The 24809-nt window shown below is 43.4% G+C and overlaps 1 protein-coding gene across 1 annotated transcript in view; it reads right to left on the minus strand.

The window, feature by feature from the left end:
- ALDH1A3 (aldehyde dehydrogenase 1 family member A3) overlaps window positions 1-24809 on the minus strand; it is a 63070-nt gene that overhangs the window by 31769 nt on the left and 6492 nt on the right. Inside the window, exons 2-5 of the mRNA XM_068275096.1 lie at window positions 18116-18220; window positions 8591-8731; window positions 3152-3281; window positions 1759-1820 (exon numbers count right to left, since the gene is read on the minus strand). Coding sequence (XP_068131197.1) covers window positions 1759-1820; window positions 3152-3281; window positions 8591-8731; window positions 18116-18220 — 438 coding nt within the window. The remainder of the gene's footprint in view (window positions 1-1758; window positions 1821-3151; window positions 3282-8590; window positions 8732-18115; window positions 18221-24809) is intronic.

Here is a 24809-nt window from a genome sequence, read left to right on the forward strand (position 1 = left end):
TTTGCTCAATGACACATTGATTGAAGTATGCCAGAGCTAAAATCTATGAATCCCCACCCCAGCTAATGTGTAATGGGTCTTCTAACACTCTCTCCATATTTGTCAAACAGGTAAAGTTGAAGTCTGTAACATTGTCCGTGACTGGCTGGAAGACTTTGAGATCCTTCTCTGTGCCTAGGAAATACAATCTAGCTCTGGTCCTGTGGATTGCAGACAGTCTGCCTTGCAGCCTAGTGCTACGTACACACATGCGACAACGATCGTTCGTTGTCAACGACGAACGATCTTTTAATTGACGAAAGAACGACCGCAGTAAAGTTAGTTTTAAAAAGTGTGTAACGATCACATCGTTAGAACGAACGTTACACCACGTAAAAGCACTTAATGCGCCTGCGCATAAAATTGTAAAGTTCCTTGGAGAAAAAGAGAAATGCGCATGTCCAGCCTGGTACGAACGATCGTTTCCAACGATGTACCACTTTTGCTAACGATCGTCGGTGGTAAAAATCCGCCAAGACAGAACTTTGTTTTGTAGCGATCTGCCTTGTTCGTCGTTTGCCTTAATAGTCGTTGGTTCGTTTTTTGTAACGATCGTCGTTGGTAAAGATCGGGGAACGATCGTTACAAACGACTATAGTCGCATGTGTGTACGCACCATAAGGCCACATACACACTTCAGACCATAGTCTTTTGAAAATGAAAGATCACAGACCAAATTTACTCCATTCCATGTAATATGAGAGCCATACTCTACACAGTCTTTTCTATGGAGCTGAACTTACCATCAGAAAAAAATCTTTGCAAGATGCTGCACACAAACATGCTGCACACACTCAAAAGATCTGTAGCTGCAAAAGATCTGTTCCTGCCAAAAATCCATTCCTGCAAACTGCAATGATAGTCTATGAGATCTGCAGATCATCATACACACATGATTTAACTGACATTCATCTGCAGATCAGATCCGCCAGGATGGATTTTCAGATCTGCGGATGATTGCTTGATCTGCAGATGAATGTCAGTTAAATCATGTGTGTATGATGATCTGCAGATCTCATAGACTATCATTGCAATTTGCAGGAATGGATTTTTGGCAGGAACAGATCTTTTGCAGATACTGATCTTTTGTGTCTGTACAGCATCTGTGTGTGCAGCAGCCTGCAAAGATTTTTTCTGATGTGGAGTTCAGCTCCATAGAATAGACTGTGTAGGTATGGCTCTCATACTACATGAAAGGTGGTAAGATTGGTCTGTGATCTTTCATTTTCCAAAGACTATAGTCTGATGTGTGTATGCACCTTTACTCCTCTTCATATTGATTGCAGTCTTCACAATTTACTGGAAGAGTCTCTGGAGGAAGGTCCATCCATTTTTTGAGCACTTCCACTTTATTAACACCCGGCTAGGGCCATATGGCACAAGGTCGCAAGCAATGGCATAGGGCTAACGGCTCTCATGAAGCCTGAGAACTTCTGACTTCCGCTTTGCAGTACTAGTTCCAAGTTTAAATTCTGGCCAGGTGTTTGGATCAGTTTCCTCCCACATACAAAAAAAAATATTTCAGTAGGTTCACTGGCTTTCCCTTAAAATGGCTGTAGATTGTGGTAGGGACATTAGATTGAGAGTCAGTGAGAATTGATCAGTAGCAGTGCATTCTGTGAAAAATGGCACCATGTCAATGCATAATAATAGAAACAACATGCGCTGTAATGTAACACATAATTTCCAGTCTGTGTTGCTATGCACGTGGGTACTCACAGGTGTAATGGCACCACAAACTCCAACAGGCTCATGAACAGTGTAGCAGAGAAAACTTTCATCTACAGGACAACAGGAAAAAATATGATAAATATTAAAACAGCATGAAAGGCCTGCAGAAAAGATAAAAGCTTGTCAGGACTTGGCAAGAGATGAAACCTGCCACCATGTTTTGTTTACTTGTGTGCCAGAACTGCAGATTGTTTTTCACATAGCCTGCATTTCAGATTCATACCAGCAGAGGCCGTATTTATACCACTAGATACAGTTGGATCCAAACAAATACCGGTACTTCAGATATGACCTTCCTGATAAGGAAAGAAACTTGGCATTCAGTGAAGCAAGGAGAGCAGTTATAAGATGTCTCAGAGGATAATATTACTGGTTGTAAAGCCATTAATTGGGTATATTAACTAGTTCAGCATTATACCTGAAATAAGAGTTCAGAATGACCTTTATTCAATTAATATTATTATTATTATTACTACACTGTTTTATTATATTTTTATATTGAAGCAGTAGTTTTCTGCAGAGTCTGCAGGCCATCCATTGCACAGTACTCTTTCAATAATGTATGAAGAAAATGCTGTACATCATTTTTTGTAACTCAAGAAAGAATAATCACGTTGGCCATCTTTTAGCTACCGAATAACCCAAACAACAGCAGCTAAGATAGGAGAGTTTAAATACTTTGTGTGCATTACTATCCTTTTTTTTTTTAATAACATAAAAGATTGAGTCAAGCGTCACAACGAATAGCTTTTTTTTTTTTTGCCTTATTGCAAAAATTATTGTCCCAGGTTTGAGTCTGAGCCGGGGAACTATCTGCATGGAGTTTGTATGTACTCCTGTTTTCTTCCACATTCCCAAAAATCACTGATAGGGTTACCTGGCTTCCCACAAACCAATCTCTGTGGTCAGTATACTAGCTTGTGAGCGGGGAATAAATAAAATAAAGGTCATCTCTGATAGTCCCAACACTGACAGATCTTCTGATGTATTTATGTAAACACACTCCCTCCATGGTGACAGATGCAGACTGCCATCCTGTGGCCCTTCAGTGTCCACGTACATACATTATCCTGTCTGAATGGGTTGGTGGAAGTAGAACCCGCTAGCTATTTTTGACGAGGATCGCTGCACTCAAGCAGCTGTTGGGAGTCTGTTGAAGAAATTGAGGACCTGTCTTTTTGGGAGTGCCTCAGTCTCAGAGGAAGTGAGTGTAGAACTTTCCCCCTGTATTTTTTTTTCAAACTGCTAACAAGTCTACTTCAAATACTTGACTGCATTATAGTTTTATGTATGCTGATTAGAATATTGTTATTTACACAACAGATCAGTGTGCATAAAAATGATTTCTACATTTCTAGTAAGAAAGAATACGGTAACTTACCCACCGGGATTGTCTTCCCCTGAATTTTGTCAGCCCAGCCAGCAAAATAGCGCAAGGTTCTGATGCTGCCTTCCAGGTCGACAAGGAAAGCATGCAGGAAAGGTTTTCCTGTGTCCATTGTCTCTAGGGTCTGTAAGATCATATTTTCCAATTATAATGTAGCACAAGGGCTGAGACTAAAGTCTGTCATGACAAATGGCTTCATCAATATACACTGCCAGTTACGTGAAAGATTCTATTTACCAATTGAGACTTCAGTGTGTACTAACCACGCCCCCTCACAATTCCGACAAGCAGATTTGTTTCGGCATTCAGCCACTAAGTGGACCACATGGAGATCTATATAACATTCCTAGTCAGCAAACTACATAACGAGCCAGCATCTGTGTTTCAGCGGTCCTGATGGGCAACTCAGAACTAAGTCACATGGTTTCCTTATGATGTATACCAAGCAGGAGGCTCAAAAATAAATATGCAACAATTGGTCTTCGAGGTTAAAGGTGCGTACACACATGCGACTATAGTCGTTTGTAACGATCGTTCCCCGATCTTTACCAACGACGATCGTTACAAAAAACGAACCACCGACTATTAAGGCAAACGACGAACGAGCCAAATCGCTACAAAAGAAAGTTCTGTCTCGGCGGATTTTAACCAACAACGATCGTTTGCAAAAGTAGTACATCGTTGGAAACGGTCGTTCGTACTAGGCTTGACATGCGCATTTCACTATTTCTCTGTGAAACTTCTCATTTTTATGCGCAGGCGCAATAGATGCTTTACGTGATGTAACGTTCGTTCTAACGATCAGATCGTTACACACCTTTTAAAACTATCTTTACTTAGGTCGTTCTTTCATCAATTAAAAGTTCGTTCGTCGTTCTCAACGAACGATCGTTGTCGCATGTGTGTACGTAACATAAGAACTGCTGCTGAATAAGGCCAGAGAGCTCTGCACACATTTTTAACAGTCTAAAGGTGCGTACACACATGCGACTATAGTCGTTTGGAACGACCGTTCCCCGATAATTACTAACGACGATTGTTTAAAAAAAAGCAGCCAACGACCATTAAGTCTAACGACGGACGAGCTAGATCGTTAAAAATGAAAGATCTGTCCTGGCGGATTTTTTCCAACGACGATTGTTTGAAAAAGCAGTACATCGTTGGAAACGGTCGTTCGTACTAGGCTTGACATGCGCATTTCGCTATTTCTCCATGGAACTTTTCATTTTTATGCGCAAGCGCAATCGTTGCTTTATGTGGTGTAACATTCGTTCTAACGATCAGATCGTTACACACCTTTAAAAACTAACTTTACTTAGGTCGTTCTTTCGTCAATTAAAAGTTCGTTCGTCGTTCACAACGAACGATCGTTGTCGCATGTGTGTACGTAGCTTTAGGCACACCAAAGAGCGTTTAATGTGTCATATTAATTTAAAAGAAAACACTTCCATGGACGTGTATTAAAATTTCAGCAAAATAGTCGCAATTGCAATTTTTTAAAAATTTGCTTCGTGTGATTTTAATGCAAGTCAATGGAAGCGTTTTGTAAAAAATGAAAATGACCCACAAACCCTCTTTGGTGTGCCAGGGCCCTTACTTAGCTGCCATACATTTAGTGAACCTGCCTCATCAACCATTTGTAAGTAGCTATGAATCCCAAACTTCATATATTTGCACAAAAAATTTTCATAATCCTTCATCAACTCAGAATTATTTAAGGGCTCGTTTCCACTATCGCGAATCTGCATGCGTCCAACGCATGCAGATCCGCACATGTAATACAAGTGGATGGGCCTGTTTCCACTGTAGCGTTGTTGAGGTGCGTTTTTTTCAGCGTGAAAAAAACGCACAAAAGAGCCAACGATTTCGCCTGCGTCGGGAATCCGTGCGAATCGCCGCTAATGTATTTAATAGTAAAAACGCATGCGTTTGTTACATGCGTTTTTACCCGCGATTTCGCGTGCGATTTCGCACCTTTTTCAATTTTATTTAGCCCTGGCAGTGTCATGGTTAATTTCGCATGGCACCCTGCCATGCGAAATCGCAGGCGAAATCGCGGGTAAAAACGCATGTGGAAACGCATCCGCATGCGTTTTTACAAGCGTCGGAATGCGGCCGAAATCGCGTCGCAACAGTGGAAACAAGCCCTAAAAAAGAAGTAAAGGTTTATATTTCCCCACAGATTCCCTACTAAGGAGATCCTGGGGCACTTTTTGAGCTTTTATCTTTCCCTTTTTACCCAAAACGAAAACTAAAAATGTTTGGCTGGAGATAGGCCCCATTCACACTTACAAAATGCAAAACGCTAGCGCTTTTGCTAGTGTTTTGCTCTGGTGGTTTTTTTTGGCAATTAACGCCATTCACACATGGGGCGATTTTCCGCGATTGCGATTTTATAGCACTAAACTCGATCGCCGGGAAATCGCCTGAAAATGGTGCAGGATACAAATTTTTGGGGGGCGATTTGCGTTAATCGCCGGCGATTAACGCAAATTGCCCAAGTGAGAACAGGCCCATAAGTTATTATTGCACTAGCGCTTTAAAAACGCTCTAGTGTGAATGGGGCCTTACACTTTATGGATATGGGTTCAGTACATTTGCATTTGAATAGCACTGAGTCGTGGCCTCCCACTTAAATGAAAGCAATCAAAATAAACCCGGCCACGTTTGTAAAAACAGAATGCAAAGCAAGACTTCAAAAGCAGGTTAACACTGTTCCAAAAAGGTCTCATTCAAATGCAAACACTGCATTTAGGATTACGTCCTTCAGAAAATGAAATGCAAATGTAGATTAAAAAAAATCAAAGTACACAGACTCTAAGTCTTAAAGTGACTCTGTAACAAAAATTACAACGTTTTTTTCTACCATCCTACAAGTTCCTAAACCTATTCTAATCTGTTCTGGCTCACTGCAGCACTTTGTACTATCACCGTCTCTGTAATAAATCAATGTATCTTTCCCCTGTCAGGGCTGGTGCACACCGAGCGGCTTTTTGGGCGTTTTCAGATCCGCTTGCGGCTGCGGATCTGCTTGGTCAATGTATCTCAATGGGGTGGTGCACACCAGAGCGGCAGGCGTTTTGCAGAAACGAAAAATGCCTGGGTGAGGCATTTTTTGGATTTCGGATGCGTTTCTGCCTCAATGTTAAGTATAGGAAAAACGCAAACCGCTCTGAAAAACGGCACTTCAGAGCGGTTTTGCAGGCGTTTTTGTTACAGAAGCTGTTCAGTAACAGCTTTACTGTAACAATATATGAAATCTACTATACTGAAAACCGCTGCAGCAATCCGCAAAACGCTAGCAAAACGCTTCATAAAAATAAAAAAAAGCGTTTAAAAATCTGCTAGCATTTTGCGGATCTGCTAGCGGGTTTTGGTGTGCACCAGCCCTCAGACTTGTCGGCCTGTGTCTGGAAGGCTGCCAACTCTTCCGTGCTGGTATGTTCCTCTATGCACACTCCAGTGTGTGTTTTATTTACATAAGCCAGCAGCTTCTCTGCTATCTTATCAGTGATAGAAGAGAGCTGGATAAAAATCCTCCTCTGTTAGGCTGTGAAAGTAGCTGGCTGACACATAGGGCTGGTGCACACCAAAACCCGCTAGCAGATCCGCAAAACGCTAGCAGATTTTTAAACGCTTTTTTTTATTTTTATGAGGCGTTTTGCTAGCGTTTTGCGGATTGCTGCTGCGGTTTTCAGTATAGTAGATTTCATATATTGTTACAGTAAAGCTGTTACTGAACAGCTTCTGTAACAAAAACGCCTGCAAAACCGCTCTGAAGTGCCGTTTTTCAGAGCGGTTTGCGTTTTTCCTATACTTAACATTGAGGCAGAAACGCATCCGCAATCCAAAAAATGCCTCACCCAGGCATTTTTCGTTTCTGCAAAACGCCTGCCGCTCTGGTGTGCACCACCCCATTGAGATACATTGACCAAGCAGATCCGCAGCCGCAAGCGGATCTGAAAACGCCCAAAAAGCCGCTCGGTGTGCACCAGCCCATACTGAGGAATTACAAACAGATACAGGCAGAGCTGTCTGCAGGAAGTCTGTAATGTTCAGTGCATGAGAGAAGAAGTGGACAGAAGGTAAACACACAAATGATCTTTTGAGATTCAAAAGGAAAGCTGTATACAGCCTGCTTGTGTATGGATGTATTTTCTATGTGTGGACATATTGTACATCAATCTACTTCCTGTTTTGGTGGCCATTTTGTTTGTTTATAAACAAACTTTTTAAAACGTTTTTGACTACTTTTAATGCGGCGGGGAGCGGCGAAATTGTGACAGAGGGTAATAGGAGATGTCCCCTAACACACTGGTATGTTTACTTTTGTGCGATTTTAACAATACAGATTCTCTTTAATCATTTTGTGTCTAGTCAAATATCGGTTTCAGTAAACGGTAGATGACCGGCATCAGTACTGAACCATCTACTTAATATGCAATGTGTACTATCTTGCCCCTCTCGATGTGAAAGTAGACTTCTCAGATTTCAGCAAAGATGTCATCCCCAGCAATGCTGCTGCAAGCTTTGTACTGTTGCTCAATGGTAGGCCTTGTTTCCACTTGCACGATTTCAGCCGCGTTTTTGGCAACGTGCAGTGATGCAATCCGCAGGGACACCAGAAGTGCATAGAGTAGCAATCCGCAGGGACATCAGAAGTGCATAGAGTACAATGACTGATATCCCCATTGCTGCAGAATCGCAACGCATTGTTGCATGTATTTCTGCACATTCGCCTTCTGATTCCATTTATTACAAATTAATGGGGTCGTAACTGTATCTGGGAAAATCACAGAGAAATAAAACCCACCCTGCCTTCCCTCCCCCAAAGCTCTTGCTATGCCAGTGTGCTAGGAGAATGGTTTTCTGAATCAATGTTTCATGTATAAAACAAGTGGACATCGATCAAGGTAGCATTGATGTCAGATAGCATTTCCTTAGCTTCAATAGTTTTATTGTATAACATCTAATCTATTACACATGTCTATTACTAAAGTGAATGCCAACCTATAGTGCTGTTCCTCACAACTTCTCTCGTTTAAACAAAGGCTAATTCTGGCTATTTGGCCATTGGCCTATTCTGGGTATTTGGCCAGTTGCCAGAGACTTGATTTGTGTGAAATTATCACATGCAGCCCATGGTATGACATTCCAATCCATCATTAGCCTTTCTGGAAATCTCTCAAAACAACCAATTAACTCACATATTGCCCACAGATTCTATTCTGTGTAAGCAGCATTAGGCAATGGTATACTCAAAAAGAGTGCACAACTGAGCAGGAAACATGCCACCCGATTGCAAACATCCCTCAGGGCATTTGTGTCTTTACAACTTTTATTTCACCAAAATGTATTGATATTTTATTTAGCTGTGAAAGTACAAAAGACTTACAGCAGAAGAGCAAAAAGTTGAACTTTTCATGTACTTACAGCCAGAGTGACTCTGTTTCGCTCCAGTAGGTCTGCCAGCTTGTGAAGCAGTTTTCCTCTTCCGCTGGCATCCAGCCTTCTCCAAGGGGAGCCTCTCTGGAATGCCAATCTTGCTGCTTCTACTGCCTTGTCCACATCTGCCTGTTGAATACCGAAGGTTGATTGTGTATTAGAAATACTATAAAATGGTTGTATTACATAAAATACCTCATAGATGAAAGGAAAAGTAGTTATCAATTACCTTTCAGGATGCCCTCAGTAACATCCGAGTCTTGCTTTGTTATGTAGTACTTGTCTCTTGTGAGTATTGTGGATGGTTACTCTGCAGTAATATGTATTACCCAAATCACCAGCACAATGTCTTTCTTTGCCAAGAAGTCATAAATCAGGATGATACCTTTTATTGGCTAACTAAAAATTAATAAAAATAAGCTAGTTATGTAATAATTAAATAAATAATTAGTTAGCCAATAAATGGTATCATCCTGATTTATTACTTCTTGCTTTTACTGATGGCTAACACGGTACAATACCCTACTGCTATTTCTTTGCCAAGCTAGTCAGATACAATAAGGTACTATCTGTTGAGTCAGGGAACAAATTGCGGTGCCGTTGCATGAGTTGGGTGGCGGATGGTGCCGCTACAAAAAATATTGGTAATTTAGATTACTGATATCTTACTATACACTACAGGCACCCATTCTGAACCCTACTCTCCTAGTGCCTAAGAAGAACACCCCCCATGCCTAACCTTAACACCCCTCTAAGTGTCCAAAAAGAGCCCCCCCCCCACCTAATGCCTAACTCTGATTCCCCCCCACCTGAGGAAGGGCTCCGCCCAAAACATGTAGTGTATCGTCTGCTGCAATACAGCTTGTTTGCTACTACAGCTCCTGAGTGCCATGTCTTCCTTTACCAGTGTTCGTGGTTTGTGCAGGAGTGGTGTACCTGCATGACACTGTGCACCGGCTGGCCGATCTGCTATCGGTTATACCCACAAGTGGGGCATTCTTTACTGCTCTACTTCCCCCCCCCCCCCAACCGTTAAGAGCCTAAAACGAGCCCCCTCCCCACCTGATTACTAACCCTACCCCCCCCCCCCTTAAGTGTCTAAAAAGAGTCTCCTACCTAATGCCGAACCCTAATCCCCCCCCCTCCCTTAAGAGCCTCAAACTATCCCCATACCTAATGCCAAACCCCACTCCCTTCTGTAAGTGCCTAAAAGTAACCTCCGTGTCCAAATGACCGCTAGTTGTAGCTGATTGTCTACAACCATTCATTTCTATCTATTCCAATCGGCTACTTGGGTGCCGAATTACCAATAATTAACACAGGGATCGATTAGACGCCTGCTGATCCCCACACCCAAATGACCGCCTGACAGGAACAGTGGTACCTGAAGCCAATGATCAATTTTATATTAACCAGGAAAGCAAACTCGTGACCTGAACTCTCCTATAAAATAGAGTGAATTGGATTTTTCGGAACAGACTTTCTCCTGGCTGAAGAGCTATTGCTATCCAACTGTGCATGAGAATCTTGGCAATAAGCAAGGAAGTATAAGGCCAACCTCTTTGATGCCAAGACTTGTCTGTGTTCCACTCAAAGCTGATTCCCCATCAAAGTGCTGATTCGTATCACAGATAAACACAGTGAACTAAACAAAGCTGAAAGCCGTGCCAGTTGTAAATGGAGAGCTGATCTGTCCCGGAGGTGCCTGCTGGACCTCCAACAGGTGCACATACAAAATGGTCTTCTGCACTCTGGCATGGAAAAGTGTTATAGGAAGACATTCATTTAACAGTAACTAGTAAACATATGGATCAAATCTTTAACGCTCTACTCTACATAAGCATGATGAGATTATGTACAACTTCACTGCCTGGTACACACAGTGGAACTTCCCTTCATATCGAAGGGTCAAATCAACCGATATGCTCCTGATCGATAACAGGATCGGTTTTCAGATCATTACTGCACCAAATTTATCCCATTATTGATCAGGAGCAGATCAGATGTGTCAAAAAAGATCGATTCGACCCATCTACTTAATGGCAAGTTCCATCATGTATACCAGGCATAAGGGGGAGTTTAAGAAATGCTACATTAAGTAAACTTTTTGAGTAGAGTACATGATCAGGGGAGCTTTGTGTTGTGTATTCTACAGTCAATTCGAAAACAAAAAGAGTGAAATTTATACCTGCTAGACATGAAAACTATAAAATGTGCTTCTTTCTTAAAGGGAACCTAAACCGAACTTAAAAAAAAAAAGGATTCACTAACCTGGGGCTTCTACCAGCCCCCTGCAGCCCCGCCCTGTGCCCACGCTGTCACTTAACGATCCTCCGGTCCCCTGCAGCAGCTAAGTTTTGTTTTGAAAATGCTATATCCTATTTACAGAAATTTCCTGTATTGCACTGAGGATCACAAAATCTGTGAGGAAGGGACCGCCAGGGCTGGATTTCTGGAAAGGCCTCAAAGGCCCGGGCTTTGGGCAGCTGCAGCCCAAGGGGGCACCTGGACATGAAATAGGGGTTGCTACATATGCGAAAGAAAGCTGCAAATGGGAAGTCACATATGAAAAAGGGAGCTGTACATGAAAGAGAGGGGCTACATGAATGTTACACTTGGAAGAAGGGATGCACATGGAATGTGAGGGGTGCTGCTGCACATGGAAGGGGAGGCTCAACATTCTTGGCCCATGGGCAGTAAAAGTATAAATCCGGCCTTGGGGAACTACCATAATCATTAGTGAGAAGCGAATTAACCTAGCACCCTCAGCCAACCTGAATGTGCTCCTCTCTCTCTGAGGACTCCCAGCCCCAGAGCCAAATCTTTCACTGTATGAATCAGCAGCTAGGGATCATGTGGCCAGTATTTCTGAAGGAAATAAATCATACTTGCTAAGATAATTATAAGTGTTAGCACTTAAACTGTGGATGAAGAGACTTTAAACTACTTATATATTTGGAGAGCTGCCAGGATGTTCTTACGCATTGCCCCGTTTTGGCACAATTAAGGCAGCAATATGTTTTGTCCTTGTAAGGCTAGTTTTACACTTATTTTTTGCCTTTTGGTGGGGATGCAATGCTCCTTCCTTATCCCACCGCAATGCAAAACATGACAAAGGCCCAGTGCACACCGGGCGGATCTGCCTCCCGAATCCGCCTGAAAATCTGCGTGGCTAATGTATCTCTATGGGCTGGTGCACACTGGCGGTTTGAGGTTTTTAGCAAGCCGCAAACGTGCCTCTTGCTTCACGTTTGCGGTTTGCTTAAAACCTCAAACCGCCAGTGTGCACCAGCCCATAGAGATACATTAGCCACGCGGTTGCTGATGCGGCCGGTGAACACCCGGTGGATCGCATCAAGATCCGCCCGGTGTGCACTGGGACTAAACTCACTCATCCGCACCCAAAACCACTAGCGTTTTGTGGATCTGCTAGCGGTTTTGGTGTGCACTAGGCCAAACTCATGACCCTGCAGCAGAGTGCGCTGACAGGGTCATATGCATAGGTACTTACTGTATTTTCTGGACTATAAGACTCACTTTCTCTCCCCCAAAAGTGAAGAAAAAAAGTCACTGTGTCTTATAGTCCAAATGCAGGGAGTTTCTGAATTGTGAACACCTGCCAATACAAACCTCCAACCCACCGTAATGCCGGGGACTCCCTGTACTGTGTCCATGCAGAGGAGGACACAGGGGGACAAACGGAGGACACAAGGGGACACAAAGGGACATAGAGAAGGACACAAAGAGGAGAGAGGCGGACACATGGTGGACACAAGGAGGAAACAAGGGGGACAGAGGGAGACACAAGAGGTACAAGGAGGAATGAGATACAAAGGGGGCATAATCCACAAGATGCCCCTTCCCTATAGTTGCAAATTGACACGTAATGCTCTTCAATGGTGACGGGTGCTCATTCATTTGACTGATTCCCCGCCACATGAAATCACAACGCGAGTATGTATGCTTCCTATAGACTGGTAGCAGGTGCTAGCAGTTTATGATGGACAACGTGCGTGTGAAAACATAGGCTCGCCTTGAGAATAATGGATTGCTGTACATCCAGTTATCAAATTACATATATGTGACCTCATTCTAATCATAATGAGTTGTAGAATACATTTTGATTTGTCTTAAAGCTTGGATCCCTGACACATAAAAAATAGCTAGTGACAAACTCAATCCATTATGGAAAAAAATGTAATTTTTAAAGTTATGATCACACTTGGTAAAGTGTCAGCAAAAATACACAAGTTGGTAGCTTACAAAACACCCACTTTTGAATACCCCTGGTTGTTAACTTTCCATAATAGTGACATTTGAGGCCTTCTCCTGCTGCTCAGACTCTTCTGGGGTTATGCAAACATAGAATGGTGCTAAAATACTTTGTGGAAAAAATTGGCCTTTCCAAAGCTACTTGCACACATTGGGCTGGATTCACAAAGCCGTGCAAACTGTTTAGCATGGGTGTGTTAAACAGTTAGCACGTGAAGTGCCGTTCGTGGACTTTTGCGCGCGCAAAGTGCCGCGATTCACGCGATCGCGGACTTATGCGCGTGCAACTCGCGGCAAATTGCACTCGCAAAAGTCCGCGATCTAGCGAATCGCGGCACTTTGCGCACGCAAAAGTCCACGAACGGCACTTCACGTGCTAACTGTTTAACACACCCATGCTAAACAGTGTGCACGGCTTTGTGAATCAAGCTCATTAGAGTTAATGGCCTGCTAGATGCCCAACTAGCTATTAACTGAGAGATATGTGGCATTATTTTAACCGTGATACGTTATAGAATAGATTTTAGGGTGTTTTAGGGTTGTTACCTTAGGGACTCCAATTTTTAAATATGTATGCCATCAGGGTATGTATATTGTTATTTTTGCAAATAAGGGCTTGCAATTATTGATATATACTATATATAGAAATATAGCTATATAGAAAGCAAAAAAAACACAATATAGAAAAAATACACCTTTTCCCCCAAATAATATGTGACCCATTGCACTAGGAACATAATTGAAATTTTGCAATAACCAGGATAAATGGGCAAATAAAATATGAGGGTAACAACTGTAGCATTGTTTATTTTAAAACTATAGTGGATGTAAATGGAGAAATAGTGGATGTAAATAGAGAAATAGTGTATTTTTTTCTCTTTATTCCCTTTCACTGTCACTCTCGCAGCCTCCTCCATAGCGCCACTCCCCGCCTGCGTCCCTTCCCTCCAATCAGCGGGGAGGGAAGGGACGCAGGCGGGGAGTGGTGCTATGGAGGAGGCGGGGAGCAGCGAGAGTGACACTTCAGAGGTAAACAGCCTGCTGGCGACACTCTGCGTGTCACTAGCAAGACGTTTGATTTATGGGGGAACAGCAGAGCGCAGTGTGGCGACTGGGGAAACAGTATAGCAACAGAGGCTGGGCATTATATGCAGACCCAGCCTCTGTGTGCTAATTGGATTCTTAGAACCCACCTCGGGTTCCCTTTAAGATGCATAGAGAATAAAGTAATTACTAAAATAAAATCACCCTCCCAAAAGCCTGAAAAAAACAAGATATAGATAATTTAGGTAAGGTATTGGGGAATGAATGGGAGGAGCGCTAAAAATGAGACAGTTCCTCTCGTCCATAAGGTGAAAAAAACCTGTGGGCTGAAGGGGTTATAATAAGTTTTACACTCCATTAAAAAAGTAGGTGAGAAAGTACTGTCAACATGAAAGCATTTTACTTATAATGTTAAAATATCACCTAGGAGAAAACGTAGGAGAAAAAGTGAATTGGATCAAGCACTATGGCTGCAGTGGAAAATGGGAGAAACATGATCGAATCTCCTCGTGAGATTTTCACAGCTCATCAATGAAATGCTTTTCAAGCCACGAGCACCAGCAAGCGCTGAAAAGATATTTCACAAGGACAGGTTTGAGAAACACTTTCCTAGGAGAAAATTTAGGAGAGAAATTGAATTGAATAAATGCCTACTGTATATAATGGCTATTTACACAGCAAAATCTTTTTGACCTGTCTCTAGTTAGTGAAACACTGGGAGACAGATGCAATGATGATGGAATGACTGTACAAAGATGGAATGACTGTACTCACAGTAACTGGGCTGGAAAAAAAAGGACAGTACCACACAAAAGCACAGAAGAGTTCTCTTATCTCTGACAATCGTCTACATATTTAATTTATATCATGATTTACTTTCAGCAAGTTTTCTGTGCTTGGCTTATCAATATGCCTTTCCATAAGGGAATTTCACATAAGCTTGTCAGCTAACTTGACTATTCCGACAGGAGGAAGCAGGGCCTGGATCAGGTCTGTAAATTGCTTTCATATATGCCTTGAATGCATTTTCCTTCTTTCAAGTGATAGTAAATTATAATCATGTGGTCCCTACCATATGAAGAAAATTGTATTATCCTTGTGAAGTGGACCTCCTACTGTTTTCCTTTAAAACTAAGCAAATGCCATTATATTTCACATCTAGCATTATCCAGCTCACACAGTGAGTGTAGCTTCTTGAAGGTAACATACATGGCGCTCGTGAAATTTCATGTTGTGGTAAAGCGCTGGTTAGATCTCCGTAATATTGTTGTTTTGCTCTGGGTCCATCTGAATTCTTATTTTTAGAATCTGGCCGCAGCAGTTGCACATATCTTCATGTGTTGTTGCCAGATATGCAGATTGCAATTGTTGCCAGATATGCAGATTGCAATGTTTTTGGCTCTCACTGTTAACACTATCCTGACATTATTTAGAATAAAGTCTACATGTTTGTGGTGCCTCAATACGAACAGGTGGTAGAAAAATCATCTGTCACATGTGGAGTTTAATTTTCAATGCAGCAACTTACATGAATGTATGTGCACAGCAAATAGCACACCTGCTACACCCATGAGCAGCAACAGATTTTATGTATTACATATATAACTTTTAGGCTAAGGGTCTTTGATTGATTGATGGGGCTACAGTTTGCACTGAGCATTTTTATCTTGTGGACCCTATCTCTATTTGACCATTTTGTAGATTTGGTTCACCCATTAGTCTGCAAGGTAATGGTTATTACAAAGACCACCAGAAATCCACAAATTCAACACTACAAATGGTACCACATGATTAACACACAAAAATACAAACTCGCCTTTTCTCGTCATATACTAATCTATAGAACAGTGTTTCTCAACATTTTATTGGTATGTGCCCCTTATAAAACCCTGTACTCACCAAGTACCCCTTAGCATAGTAAACATTATCACAAGTACACCTTAACAAATATATATTTAATTGTAGTACATAATAATTGGTTCTAAACAATTTCCAAGCATTTATGATTGATTTTAATGAGCTAAAACACTAATTTGGTGTTGTTTATATAGCATTTATCATTTTCTAAAACTCTAAATTTGTTATTCTTGGTTGAGTATACCAAGCCTGAGTACCCCCTGGAACCATCAGAAGTATCCCCTGGGGTACGTGTAACACATGTTGAGAACCTAGGCTATAGAATACCTAAGCAAAGTACTATATATGAGGCATTTTCTGATGCAAAATATGAAATAGTTTGCCTGAAATTATGCAGCCATACTATAGAATGCCTGAATCTCCTACACATTTGTATTGTTACATACGGTACATAGACCGGCAGATATTTTTTTCTGTTGTTAAATAAAAACTGTAGGGTAACACGTGCAATTGACGAGCATCTATTTGCGTATCACGTACAGATCTTCTACCACTCCATAAAAGTTTTCTAGTCTAAAATATAACCATCGAAATTAAACAATACACAGGTGGCCTAATCAGTGTTTGCCAACAAACTTCAAAATGTGCAAAAAGCATGGGTGAGACACTCTCATATGATCACCAATGGTCCTTTCACATTGAGTCCATTGCTTTGCGATAGGATCGCAACGCAATGTAGCCAAAAAGATGTACCCTGCATTACCGCTGCGGTGGGACCATACAGTAAAACAAAATGACACAGAACATTTATATCTCACTTTTCCTCTGGCGGACTCGAAGCGCCGGGGCTGTAGCCACCAGGGTGCGCTCGGTAGGCAGTAGTAGTGTTATGGAGTCTTGCCCAAGGTCTCCTTACTGAATAGGTGCTAGTTTACTGAACAGGAAGAATCAAGTAAGGCATACACTCCAATGAAGGTATGCCTCACTGCCATTGTAAGCGCATGTATTACTCAGTTATCGCACAGCATGCTGTGTGCTATTGCATCGGAACCTACTTCTCTCAATGTGGAATGCCCTATAGGAATTTCATTGCAATGCAGTAATATTGTCTGTTGCAACTCTGTGTGGAAGGGCCCTTACAATTTAATTAACACATTCACTATTTACAGAAATGCCCTTTTAACCCTGTCCAGACCGCATTGGTAGAAGTCCTCATCCTGCAGGTGGCTACCGTCGATCTCGCCGCTTTGCTCCTGCCACAGTGCACTCGCCCTGCCGTCTACATGACGGCAGAGGTCTGTGAGCAGGTCAGGAGCCGCTTTCATTGGCTCCCAACCGAGTGATCACTGTGAGCCAATCACATTGGCTCACATTGATGGACAGCGTCAGGAGCCAATGAAAGCGGCTCCTGACTGGCTCACACAGCTCTGCCATCATAGAAATGGCAGAGAGGGGCCTGCGGCGATGGGAGAGCGATGTAACCGGCATGAGCGGCAGGTATGTGTGGTGATTCATCAGTATGCGCCGTTTTCTGGTACCAGCAGTCTCTAGTCTTTAAAGAGAACCAAAGACGTTGGAAAAAAGCTTTTATACATACCTGGGGCTTCCTCCAGCCCCATAAGCCTGAATCGCTCCCACGCCAACGTCCTCCGCTACCTCTATCCGCCGGTACAGGGTCCCATACTTTCGGCCAGTCGACCCAGTCGACGCAAGCACAGTGCGTCACTTGCGGCGGACGCGACCAATTGTACGCAAGAGCAGGGACTCCTCCATATCCTTACGCAGGCGCATGCGTAAGGATATGGAGGAAGTACCTGCTCTTGTGTACAATTGGCTGCGTCCGGCGGAAGTGACGGGACCCGGTAGTGGCGATAGAGGCAGAGGAGGATGGTGGCGTGGGAGCGATCCAGGCTTATGGGGCTGGAGGAAGCCCCAGGTATGTATAAAAGCTTTTTCATTTTTTCAGTACTGTTCGTCTCTGGTTCCCTTTTAAGGGGCCAGAGACTGCTGGTAGAGACTGCTGGTACGCAAGGGGTTAAGTAAGATGATCAGATATTTAACCCACAGGGAAAATAAGACTTTGTTGTTCACTTAGACTACCGTATATACTGTAAGACAAATGTGTTTCAGATTATCACTGCAGGATTCAAAACTTCATAACATCCCAGATGACTTTGGTCTGGTCCACGTATGATTCAGTTTCATAAATGTCATGTTTATTCCTCACAATCTGGAAAGTATATTTGAAGCTGATTTGATGAAAGACTACTCAGTATGCTATAAAATATCATTTATTGCTACAATAAAACAAATGTGCAGTAACATAATGGCAGTTCTCACCTTATCTGCCTCCTGTATGTCACAGATCTTCTTGCCAGTAGCGGGGTTGTAGACAGGAAATGTTTTGCCGCTCACTGATTGATGCCACTCATTATTAATGAATATCTGTAAGAGCAGAGGGTATATTTATAGACCCATTGCAGAAAAGCTACACCTCTCCATATCAAATATTTTTAATAAAAATGTAGTATTAAGCTACAAAAGGATTGCAACGCAACAGAGGAGAAAAAGTCACATTGTGCGTTACTTGCGCACTGTGACGCATACAGTGAAGTTTAAAGAGGAACTCCAGTGAAAATAATGTAATAAAAAAAGTGCTTCATTTTTACAATAATTATGTATAAATGATTTAGTCAGTGTTTGCTCATTGTAAAATCTTTCCTCTCCCAGATTCACATTCTGACATGTATTACATGGTGACATTGTTACTGGGGGCAGGTTATGTATCTGTTTCTAGCTGTTCTGGCTATTACAGACAGCTGTAAACAGCCATTTCCTGTCTGTGAACATTGTTACATTGTACCGCGGTACTCAGAGCTTCTTGCGGGAGGGGTTTCACCACAATATCAGTCATACAGCGCCCCCTGATGGTTTGTTTGTGAAATGCAATAGATTTGTCATGTAAAAGGGGGTATCAGCTACTGATTGGGATAAAGTTAAATTCTTGGTCGGAGTTTCTCTTTAAAGTACATAAAAAGCTTCACTGTAATTTAAAGTACACATGTAATTCAATAATGCACAGAAAAACAAAAGTTTGCTTTCTTAAAACAGAAAGAATTTGTGATAATTCAGGTTGGAGTGAGCTTGAGATGTTTCCCAGTGCATCACTGCTGAATATATGCAAATTAACCATTGTACCCTTAGAAGCTAAACACACCTCCAGAACCACTGGAATGCAATGATGTGTCATCTTGTTAATTTGTACAGAGCCATAATAATCCAACATGCATACAGACTGTTTCGGATTGCTTGATCCTCATCAGTGCATGGCATGGATTAATTTGGCTCTATGCAGTAGGGCTTGTAACACCGAGAGGTACAGACTAACCAGCAAGCTCATGGTGACCCAGAACTCATTGGAGTGTGTGAGGGGCTACAATAACGCACAGCAAGCCTCACTGTATTCTAAGGGACTCCATTACACAGCACTGCTGATGCGCCAATGTGAACTTACCATTACAATATACAAGTGAAACTTGAAAAATGTGAATTTTGTGCAAAAGTCTATTTATTTCTGTAAATCGACTTAAAAGGTGAAACTAATATGTGAAATAGGAACCCTTTGTAGGTGAAGGGATGGTCGGAAATGTCGATTTCCTATTCCGCAGAAATTCTGATTTCCGCCAATGCCGATTAGCAATTCCACGGATTTCCAATTGGTTTCCGATTTCCGAGTTCGGATTTCCGAGTAGTGTTTTTTTTAGTCATTTTTTGCATTCTCTGATTGGCCAAATACTTCTGAGTTGTTTCTGCATTCTATGATTGGTCCAGTGCTTCCGAGTTCTGCGATTGGGCCAAAATTACCAAGTTGTGGCAATGCAGTATTTCTGCAGAAATCCGATTTCTGAGTAGCTTTGTTGTTATTTTTTTGCATTTTCTGATTGGCCAAATACTTCCGAGTTGTTTCTGCATTCTCTGATTAGTCCATTGATTTCGAGTTCTGTGATTGGGCTAAAATTAATGAATTGCAGTAATGCGGTATTTCCACAGAATTCCGATTTCCGAGTTCCATTTTCCGATTTTTGATGAATTAGCTGATTAGAGTTTGACACTTTGTGCCTAGAATATTACCGTAAACCTTTTCACAATATTCTAATTTTCTGAGATTGTGATTTCGGGGTTTTCATAGGCTGTAAGCCATAATCATCAAAATTATAACAAGGCCTGAAATATCTTGCTTTGCATGTAATAAGACTATTTCATATATTGGTTTCACCTTTTAAGCTGAATTACTCATATAAATGAACATTTACATAGTATTCTATTTTTTTGTCCAATACTAAACAACATGTCACTGTGAAAGTAGCCTATGCAACAGCATAATAACTTTACAGAAAAACATTTATTTGTTACAGCTGATACAACTCCTGCAATAAATCTGCAGGGTGCCTACTTCCTGCTTTCATGGGAACAGACATATTGTTAACATCCTGTGCTTTCAAATAAGCTTATCTGCCGTAACAGTCAGGTGACACAGAGGAGAGTCACAGATGAGGGGGAATTAGGCAGGCTAAACTCTCTAAATACATACAGGGTGCATTTATCTATGTTTTCCTTCTGTCCTGTGCAAGAGTTCAGGTCCACTTTAAATGTGTTTGTGTTAAAATACTTTTATACAATACAATATAAATCTATACAATGTTATTGATAATGATACAGGGCGGAGGTATGCAACACTGCACTGAGATGCTAATAATTGTGACTTGCATGCAAATTGTATGCAGTGTGGAACTGGGCCACTGAGTATTTCCTACCAATTTTGACTGGACCAGTTCTAGGCTGCTCACAGTTTGCATTAGATTTGCATTCAATCTGCATTTATTTGTACGTCATCGACCATCTTTAGGCTCCTTTTACACTCACTGCGTCGGCCCATACCAAAAACACTGAAATGGCCGCATCCCATCGTAGAAGCAGTGATAACTCTATGGGGCCTGTCACTCTGAACATGGTACGTTGTGTTGCGGCGGGTCCTGAGGCTGGTAACCCACTGTTTGCAGTCCACTAAGAGAGCCAACATGTTTATTTCAAACATCATGATCTGGGAAATTAAAAAAAATCATGATCATCAAAAATCTGATAAAATGTTAGTTATAGTTTAGCAAGTACCAGAATTTGCAGGGCAAAACTGTTACTTTACAACGATTAATCAGACTTGGTAGATGAAGATTGATTAACTGGAATTTTGACCTAGTTATATTGCGTTATCAAAATAAAAACCACAAGGGATGCTCAGACACCTTGCATCACTGGCCAATACAAAAGATGTTCAGACATCCTGCATCACTGGCCAATACAAAAGATGCTCAGACATCCTGCATCACTGGCCAATACAAGAGATGCTCAGACACCCTGCATCACTGGCCAATACAAAAGATGTTCAGACATCCTGCATCACTGGCCAATACAAAAGATGCTCAGACATCCTGCATCACTGGCCAATACAAGAGATGCTCAGACACCCTGCATCACTGGCCAATACAAGAGATGCTCAGACACCCTGCATCACTAGCCAAAACAAGGGATGCTCAGACACCCTGCATCACTGGCCAACACAAGGGATGCTCAGACACCCTGCACCACTGGCCAACACAAGGGATGCTCAGACACTCTGCATCACTGGCCAACACAAGGGATGCTCAGACACCCTGCATCACTGGCCAGTACGAGAGATGCTCAGACACTCTGCATCACTGCCCAATACAAGGAATGCTCAGACACCCTGCATAACTGGCCAATAGTAAAAATGCTCAGACATCCTGCATCACTGGCCAATACAAGTGATGCTCAGACACCCTGCATCACCGGCCAATACAAGGTATGCTCAGACACTCTGCATCACTGGCCAATACAAGGGATGCTCAGACACCCTGCACCACTGGCCAACACAAGAGATGCTCAGACACTCTGCATCACTGGCCAATACAAGGGATGCTCAGACACTCTGCATCACTGGCCAATACAAGGGATGCTCAGACAGAAGGCATCACTGGCCAACACAATGGATGCTCAGACACCCTACATCACTGGCCAACACAAGGGATGCTCAGACACTCTGCATCACTGGCCAACACAAGGGATGCTCAGACACTCTGCATCACTGGCCAACACAAGGGATGCTCAGACACTCTGCATCACTGGCCAACACAAGGGATGCTCAGACACTCTGCATCACTGGCCAGTGGCCAGTACAAGAGATGCTCAGACACTCTGCATCACTGCCCAATACAAGGAATGCTCAGACACTCTGCATCACTGGCCAATACAGGGGATGCTCAGACACCCTGCACCACTGGCCAACACAAGAGATGCTCAGACACTCTGCATCACTGGCCAATACAAGGGATGCTCAGACACTCTGCATCACTGGCCAACACAAGGGATGCTCAGACACCCTGCATCACTGGCCAGTGGCCAGTACAAGAGATGCTCAGACACTGCATCACTGCCCAATACAAGTGATGCTCAGACACCCTGCATAACTGGCCAATAGTAAAAATGCTCAGACATCCTGCATCACTGGCCAATACAAGGGATGCTCAGACACAAGGCATCACTGGCCAACACAATGGATGCTCAGACACCCTGCTTCACTGGCCAGTGGCCAGTACAAGAGATGCTCAGACACTGCATCACTGCCCAATACAAGTGATGCTCAGACACCCTGCATAACTGGCCAATAGTAAAAATGCTCAGACACTCTGCATCACTGGCCAACACAAGGGATGCTCAGACACCCTGCTTCACTGGCCAGTGGCCAGTACAAGAGATGCTCAGACACTGCATCACTGCCCAATACAAGTGATGCTCAGACACCCTGCATAACTGGCCAATAGTAAAAATGCTCAGACACCCTGCATCACTGGCCAATACAAGGGATGCTCAGACACTCTGCATCACTGGACAATACAAGGGATGCTCAGACACTCCGCATCACTGGCCAATACAAGGGATGCTCAGACACCCTGCATCACTGGCCAATACAAGGGATGCTCAGACACTCTGCATCACTGGCCAACAGAAGGGATGCTCAGACACCCTGCATCACTGGCCAATACAAGGGATGCTCAGACACTCCGCATTACTGGCCAATACAAGGGATGCTCAGACACCCTGCATCACTGGCCAAAACAAGGGATGCTCAGACACACTGCATCACTGGCTAATACAAAGGATGCTCAGACACCCTGCATCACTGGCCAATACAAGGGATGCTCAGACACTCTGCCTCACTGTCCAACACAAAGGATGCTCAGACACCCTGCATCACTGGCCAATACAAGGGATGCTCAGACACCCTGCATCACTGGCCAGTACAAGGGAAGCTCAGACACCCTGCATCACTGGCTAAAACAAGGGATGCTCAGACACCCTGCCTCACTGGCCAATACAAGGGATGCTCAGACACTCTGCCTCACTGGCCAATACAAGGGATGCTCAGACACTCTGCATCACTGGCCAAAACAAGGGATGCTCAGACACCCTGCATCACTGGCCAACACAAGGGATGTTCAGACACCCTACATCACTGGCCAATACAAGGGATGCTCAGACACTCTGCATCACTGGCCAACACAAGAGATGCTCAGACACCCTGCATCACTGGCCGATACAAAAGATGCTCAGACACCCTGCATCACTGGCCAATACAAGGTTTGCTCAGACACTCTGCATCACTGGTCGAAACAAGGGATGCTCAGACACTCTGCACCACTGGCCAACACAAGAGATGCTCAGACACCCTGCATCACTGGCCAATATAAGGGATGCTCAGACACCCTGCACCACTGGCCAACACAAGAGATGCTCAGACACTCTGCATCACTGGCCAACACAAGGGATGCTCAGACATCCTGCATCACTGGCCAATATAAGGGATGCTCAGACACCCTGCATCACTGGCCAATACAAGGGATGCTCAGACACTCTGCATCACTGGCCAACACAAGGGATGCTCAGACACCCTGCACCACTGGCCAACACAAGAGATGCTCAGACACCCTGCATCACTGGCCAGTACAAGGGATGCTCAGACACCCTGCATCACTGGCCAATACAAGGGATGCTCAGACACCCTGCATCACTGGCCAATACAAGGGATGCTCAGTCAATCTGCATCACTGGCCAACACAAGGGATGCTCAGACACCCTGCACCACTGGCCAATACAAGGGATGCTCAGACACCCTGCACCACTGGCCAACACAAGAGATGCTCAGACATCCTGCATCACTGGCCAATACAAGGGATTCTCATACACCCTGCATCACTGATCAATACAAGGGATGCTCAGACACCCTGCATCATTGGCCAACACAAGGGATGCTCAGACACCCTGCATCACTGGCCAACACAAGGAATACTCAGACAACCTGCATCACTGGCCAATACAAGGGATTCTCATACACCCTGCATCACTGATCAATACAAGGGATGCTCAGACACCCTGCATCACTGGCCAATACAAGGGATGCTCAGACACTCTGCATCGCTGGCCAATACAAGGGATGCTCAGACACTCTGCATCACTGGCCAACACAAGGGATGCTCAGACACTCTGCATCACTGGCCAACACAAGAGATGCTCAGACATCCTGCATCACTGGCCAATACAAGGGATGCTCAGACACACTGCATCACTGGCCAACACAAGGGATGCTCAGACACCCTGCATCACTGGCCAATACAAGGGATGCTCAGACACTCTGCATCACTGGCCAACACAAGGGATGCTCAGACACTCTGCACCACTGGCCAACACAAGAGATGCTCAGACATCCTGCATCACTGGCCAATACAAGGGATGCTCAGACACACTGCATCACTGGCCAACACAAGAGATGCTCAGACACACTGCATCACTGGCCAACACAAGAGATGCTCAGACATCCTGCATCACTGGCCAATACAAGGGATGCTCAGACACCCTGCATCACTGGCCAATACAAGGGATGCTCAGACACCCTGCATCACTG

The sequence above is a fragment of the Hyperolius riggenbachi genome, chromosome 3 (assembly GCF_040937935.1).
Source record: "Hyperolius riggenbachi isolate aHypRig1 chromosome 3, aHypRig1.pri, whole genome shotgun sequence".
Lineage (NCBI taxonomy): Eukaryota > Metazoa > Chordata > Amphibia > Anura > Hyperoliidae > Hyperolius > Hyperolius riggenbachi.